The sequence below is a fragment of the Penaeus monodon genome, chromosome 39 (assembly GCF_015228065.2).
Source record: "Penaeus monodon isolate SGIC_2016 chromosome 39, NSTDA_Pmon_1, whole genome shotgun sequence".
In the NCBI taxonomy this organism is placed as follows: Eukaryota; Metazoa; Arthropoda; class Malacostraca; order Decapoda; family Penaeidae; genus Penaeus; species Penaeus monodon.
The window spans coordinates 8,082,217-8,089,716 of NC_051424.1; the positions used below are offsets into that span (position 1 = coordinate 8,082,217).

At 35.9% G+C, this 7,500-nt stretch overlaps 1 protein-coding gene across 1 annotated transcript; it reads right to left on the reverse strand.

Moving 5' to 3' along the window:
- Positions 1–4,654: 4,654 nt before the first annotated feature.
- On the reverse strand, positions 4,655–6,836 carry LOC119597240 (actin-like). Its single transcript, XM_037946774.1, has 2 exons — positions 6,818–6,836; positions 4,655–5,912 (listed from the first exon to the last, which is right to left on the reverse strand). Exon 2 carries the CDS (start codon positions 5,884–5,886, stop codon positions 4,753–4,755), a length of 1,134 nt encoding a protein of 377 aa, XP_037802702.1. The 5' UTR covers positions 5,887–5,912; positions 6,818–6,836; the 3' UTR covers positions 4,655–4,752.
- Positions 6,837–7,500: the final 664 nt, after the last annotated feature.

Sequence of the window (7,500 nt, forward strand, 5' to 3'; positions counted from 1 at the left end):
TATTTTGTGATTTTTCTGCAAAAATGTGAGTTTTGTGTACATTTATAGATGAAATATGCTTTCCATCGAGACTTCCTGGTAATATGTTGTAGCTTATGTAGGGGTTTATGTGTCTACCGAGTACGAAGCACTAATGTTAAAAAATAAAAGTTTAAAAATGATAATACTTTTCCAATATGAAGCCCATCTCGGGGGAGGAATTTGGGACTTCGGAAAAAATAATTAAATATCGATTATTTTATATTGAAGATGATGATACACAATGATACCCGCACTAAAATAAAAACTATATAGAATTTGGACATCAGTTTTATGCATTGCTTTGTAAGAAGCTAATACAGCTACTGTACCATTTTTCATGTTGTAGTTAGCCGCAGGTACCATGAATACGTAAAATACCGACTCCACTGGCGTCCGATTATTTTGTTCACTTATTTGCAAAGATAATGCACTGAAATGACTGAACACCAACATTATACTGGTTTATGTACTTTCTGCTCATTGAGATCATATGTATATATAGGTAAAAAGAGATGTCCTGTCTTTATTTCCATACACAGGAGCATATTTAATTTGGCATTAACTTTCTTGGGAAGCAAATGAGAGAGGGAAAGAGAGAGGGGGAGAGGGGGGATAGAGAAAGAGAGAAGGGGGAGCAAGAGAGAGAGTGGGGGGAGGGGGCGAGAGAGAGAGTGAGGGGGTGGGGAGAGAAGACAAGAGATAGAGAGAGAAGAGGGAGAAGGAGAGAGAGAAAAAAAGGAAGAGACAGAGAAAGAGAGAGAAGGAGTCAGTCGCCATATGCCTGGCAGTGCATTCAGCAACCAATGAAAGTGTATGACCAGCAGTGAAGTTGTTAGCCAAACTCCAAATGTACTGAACTCTTGTACCTACAAAAGATGGCTATAGTGATATTCATCCTATAGTATACTGTATATCGGTCAGTATTCCAAAATATTTTATTTTATGTCAGCCACTGTCACTTGAATGCAAGCATTTTTTTTAATCTATAATATCTTTTGTTGTTGATATTACGCTCAGTATTATTAGTTAACAACAGTGTTTTTATATGTACATGCATTTATATATTCGCAATTTTTTACCTAGTGAAATTATACTGCGATGTCACTGAGAGATCCCTGAGCGTTTGAAAGCAGACGTAATTACTTATTTTCTTTTATTTCACATGGTATTTTCCATATTTAGGGAATATATATTTTTTATGTATGATGTATGTACATATGTACGACTTATGTACGATATATATATATATATATATATATATATATATATATATATATATATATATATATGTATATGTGTGTGTGTGTGTGTGTGTGTGTGTATGTGTTGTGTATGTGTATGTGTATGTGTATGTGTATGTGTATGTGTGTGTGTGTGTGTGTGTGTGTGTGTGTGTACTATGTATATATATATATATATATATATATATATATATATATATATACTCATTTATTTATCTATCTATTTAACAATACATATATATACATACATATTTACACGCAGTATCATGTATCTGGCTTGTTTGACATAGCTTGTTATAGTGACAATATTAACAATTGGCAGTTTTTATTAATTTTAGAAACACTGTAAATGTGTGTGTGTGGGGGGGGGGGCCGTACGCGTGCGTGCGTGCGTGTATGAGAGAGAGAGGACGTCATATTCTTTTGTAAAGATTCAAGTTATTCAAATATATTGTTTTAGACAATAGATATGTAGTGTCTCAGGCTCTCAAATGGAAGTCGTTTCCGCTGGAGGAGAATAAGGACACGGCTACGTTTAATACTCCTCAACTCTCCACTAAGCTCCTCTCTCCTTCAGTTGAATGTAATGCAGGTGTAAATCTATCCCCATTTGACGCTTACTATAGCTAATTGTGCAGATTAGCAACAATTTTATATTTTTCGCCGTAGCAATGCACTGTTGTTGTAGTAGTGTCGAGAGACCTGTATGGGAAACTCTCTTCCCCTGCAGGAATCGCCCAGAGGGTGTATTTGGAAATCTGTCTACATTTCTATTCACTTTCAGACCCTCATTTTTACATTCTATGTTAGATTATAACTTGCCACTTTGTCATCCTTAATGTGTCAAGAATACATCGAGAGTGTTAAACCTCACTAATACATTTTGATCCAAAGCATAGATGGGTATTCTCATTCCCGTCAGGAAGCTGGACTTCATTTAGTGAAATGGGTAGAACCACAGAAATGTGAATATGTGAAATTACATGAAAAAATATTAGAGATCAAGTATAGTTATTAGACCTTTTTTTTCCCTTACTAATGAATGAACAACAGTCTTATCAAAACATTGGCTAGCAGTGCCAGAACAATGTCTAATAGTACCAACCTCATATCTTATGTTTTCAGAGAATGCAATTTTATTACAGTTATCCACTTATACAAAAAAATCGTGATGTCCTATAACTTTTTATATGTCATAGTTTTGGAGGCCAAAATATATGGAGACAGCTATGATAACTTATATACAACCAGTAGCCAATATATATATATATATATATATATATATATATATATATATATATATATATATATATATATATATATATATATATATATATATAGTCACAGCATGATACTTAATTGTAGTTTTCATGTTGTGAAGATCTTGTAGTGAGTACGTAGTAGGGTCCCCAGTTCCTTTTCACGGAGAGTGCCGGTGTAACCTTTTAGGTAATCATTCTCTCCACCTATCCGGGCCCGGGACCAGCACTGACCTGGGCTAGCTTGCCTACCCATTGGCCAAATAGGCAATCGAGGTGATGTTCCTTGCCCAAGGAACTTCATCGTATCTAGGTTCGATTTACCTAAAATTATGTAAATCAGCGCGCGTGCTCACATACGCGCACGGCGATGCGTATGTGCATGGATGCACCCACGCACTCGCATGCGGCGATTGGTGTGTGCACTTGCACTGAGCCAATATATACTATATATATATTACATAAACTTATCGTGTTACGTGTATTGAATATTACATGTATCGCATATTCGAATAGTCAGCATTCTTTATACCAGCATGGCAGGAGGGGGAGAACTAGATGAAGAGTGACTTTTGCAAGACCTTCCTTTACATTGTGACTCAGATAGAAGTAGAGGATTCTGAAAAAGAGTGCGATAAAACCTTGACTCTCTCTCTCTCTCTCTCTCTCTCTCTCTCTCTCTCTCTCTCTCTCTCTCTCTCTCTCTCTCTCTCTCTCTCTCTCTCTCTCTCTCTCTCTCTCGCTCCCAATTATAAAATAGTGCTCCTGATCCTCTTAAGCCATCAGTGGGTATTAAAAGTGACTTACAATACAACTAATTAACAACAAAGCTGTTGCGGTTCTTTGTAAGTGTCAATATACACACTACTTATTACAGAAAGACAATCATAGTTATTTGTTTTACATTTTAGAGCCAACATATTTAATTAGACATTAGTTGTATACGAAACCGAGTGTCAAAGATAATCATAAAATGTGATGTTGAGATGATATGATAATAGTTATCGTCAAAGATAATCATAAAATGTACAGTTAAAAGGATATTTTTCCTTTTCGTATTCTTACAATGTATTTTTACATGGAAAAATTCTTACACGTAATTTTACACTTTTTTCTAGATTCCTAAAAATGGGACGTCTCCGAATGAAAAGAAAATCATAATTTAGTCTACAAAGGATCATAGTCGGTCCTTCGTCTTATCCTATATCAATAACCTAGTCCTTGCTAACCCAAACAATACTACTCTTGAGCCCCACCTACGGCAAGTCTTCTCATACTTGCAAGACTATGATTTCCAGGAAAGTATTTAAAAGGAATGTACGACGCGAACCTGGTTCTTGTTTACAGTGCTAGACTTCCAAAGTGTCTCGGCATATGCTTCCCTGTAGCGCCCTTCATCCCTGTGTCATATCCACACTGATCTCAAAGGACCTCTTCCTTGTTTCAGTGTTTTTAAACACGTCATCGACGGAGTCAGCAAATGTACTACATAACCAGAGGTAATATGCATGTTTGTTTTTATTTTTAAATTTGTGGTCATGTAAATATATCTACATAATTCCAGTATATTATCTATGAGGCACATTCCCACTTCCCCATTTTTTCGTGGTAGAAACCAAAGTCCGCTATCCTTTTTAACCAAATATTTAAATGTTGCACATGCTGGGTATGTTGGTGAAAAAATAAAATATGTAGCCCGTCAGATGATTCACCTGAGCAAACAAACTTACATATGGAGGTATGTCTGTTTAAAATGGGGAAGCCAGATCCTCGTACAAATTTAGATTGCATTTAAAAGATTCATGGCCAGTGTGATCCACCATAGGAAATGGATTGCATTAGTTTGTTTTTTTATGTAACTCATGTAGATCGATATTATAGTTTATGTCATTACCAGAGATCTGAAATCCCAGTGTGCTTTTCACGTTATAAATGCCTTACGAGCATAAATGTCATATGAAGTCACAAAATCAGGTTAACATGTAACTGTTTTTGTCTTAGTTCAAACTCTTGAAATAAAATCGGTATATTAGATACAAGCAGAAAGTTTGAAGCACTTCAAATCTCTCGGCAGAACAAAGAAAATGTAATTCACAAGTGTATAAAATCAAAGAGGAATGCAGTAATACAAAATTCAAATGTACATAATCCAGATCTATTTGTTATAAATCTTATACTTATTATGACAAAAATATTTCTGAAAATACAGAATGATTTTCAGTTCTACGTTCTTAGAAGCACTTGCGGTGAACGATGCCGGGGCCAGACTCTTCGTATTCATCCTTGGTAATCCACATGGACTGGAAGGTGGACAGAGAAGACAGGATGGAACCACCGATCCAGACGGAGTATTTACGCTCAGGAGGAGCAATGATCTTAATCTTGATGGTGGAAGGAGCAAGAGCAGTGATTTCCTTCTGCATGCGGTCAGCAATACCAGGGTACATGGTGGTACCTCCAGACATGACAATGTTAGCAAACAGATCCTTCCTGATGTCAATGTCGCACCTCATAATGGAGCTGTGGACGGTTTCCTGAATACCAGCAGATTCCATACCAAGGAAGGAAGGCTGGAACAGAGCTTCAGCGCAGCGGAAACGCTCGTTACCAATGGTGATGACCTGACCGTCGGGAAGCTCATAGGACTTGTCCAAGGAGGAAGAAGCAGCAGCAACGTTCATCTCACTCTCGAAGTCAAGGGCGATGTAGCAAAGCTTCTCCTTGATGTCACGAACGATTTCACGTTCAGCGGTGGTGGTGAAAGAGTAGCCACGCTCAGTCATGATCTTCATCAGGTAGTGGGTCAGGTCACGACCGGCAAGGTCAAGACGAAGGATAGCATGGGGAAGAGCGAAACCTTCATAGACGGGGACAAAGTGAGTCACACCATCACCAGAGTCGCAAACCTCACCGGTAGTACGACCAGAGGCGTAGAGGGAGAGCACGGCCTGGATGGTCACATAGGTGGCAGGTACGTTGAAGGACTCGAACATGATCTGAGTCATCTTCTCACGGTTGGCCTTGGGGTTGAGGGGAGCCTCAGTGAGAAGTGTGGGAGATTCCTCGGGGGCAACACGGAGCTCATTGTAGAAGGTGTGGTACCAGATCTTCTCCATGTCATCCCAGTTGGTGATGATACCGTGCTCAATAGGGTATTTGAGGGTTAGGATACCTCTCTTGCTCTGGGCCTCATCACCGACGTAGGCGTCCTTCTGGCCCATACCGACCATCACACCCTGGTGACGGGCACGGCCGACGATGGAGGGGAAGACGGCACGAGGGGCGTCGTCTCCGGCGAAGCCGGCCTTGCAGAGGCCGGAACCATTGTCAACCACAAGGGCAACAAGATCCTCGTCGTCACACATGATGTCGGTAGTTTATGAGAAGTACCCTGTTCGAAGATAATATTGTTAAAACCTTATCGTTGTACGTAAAAAACACATACTAGCGTACTCACATTGATATATAACGTTTGACAAATAAGTGTACACATTATATATGTGTGTGTGCATTTTTTATGTATATATACATATCTGTCTATGTATTATATATGTATATCATTTATGTATATAAATATATATATATATATATATATATATATATATATATATATATATATATATATATATGTGTGTAGGGGCACATATATATGTATATATGTATATACATGTATATATATGTGTGAGTGTATTATATGGTTACATGTTTTATATATACGTGTGTGTGTGTGCATACATGCATATATATATATATATATATATATATATATATATAATATATGTGATGTGTTTAATGTATATATAATGTTATTTATATATAATACATATATACAATAATATAATATATATAACAGATGACAACATACACATATATATACAGATCACACTCTAATTATATATAAATGTTGTATATATAATACATATATAATATAATATATAAATAATATATATATATATATATATATATATATATATATATATATATATATATATATATCATATAGATATTATATATACACACAGGTTTTTAACATCACAAAGTGTCACTCTCGACATTCTTTTTCTTACTCCTCCTTCTTTTGTAACAGCCTCATTCCTAAACAAGAAACGAGGCCATAAACATAATCACAGTATTAATCTGGCCCCAAATCCAAATTCGAACTCCCTTTGCATTTCGCCGCAAAAATCACCGCCTCAATCACAGAACATCACACAAAAGATACTCCTTGCTAGAACCAACCCCAAAGCTTGCGACAACACGGAGTTGCCGATTAGAGGTGAATGGTCCGCCACTTACCCAGTCCTGAGTCTAAGCTGACTAAAAAACACATGCCGCCATCTTCTCTTAAATAGAGTTTCAAAAGAGTCTTGGCAATGGTTTCTGGAATTACTCAGTTTTTTTCCTGTCCTTGTTTTTTAAAATTAATTTTGTCAACTTGTTTCTTCAGGTATGTTCCATAACTTTTATTGCTCATTGAAAGTAACCGCGCTTGGTACTCAGAGAATAGTTTAGTGTATATAGTATACATTAGAAAGTACTGAGTGATTGCTCATAGCTATCCTCTTAGAATTCTTATATATATCTGTGTGTGTGGTTATATATGCATTTATATATATGCGTGTATGTGTGTGTGTGTGTTTGTGTGCATATATGTATATATATATATAGATAGATAGATAGATAGATAGATAGATATACATATATATACTATATATACAGTATATTATCTATCTATTATTTTCTATATATATATATCATATCTTATATATATATATATATATATAAATATATATATATATATATATATATATATATATATAATATCTCTTATATCTATATAATATATATATGTGTGTGTGTGTGTGTGTGTGTGTGTGTGTGTGCTGCATATGATTATATTATATATATTGTGTATATATACATAGTATATTAAATTTATTATAACAAACTAACTATATATATATATATATATATATATA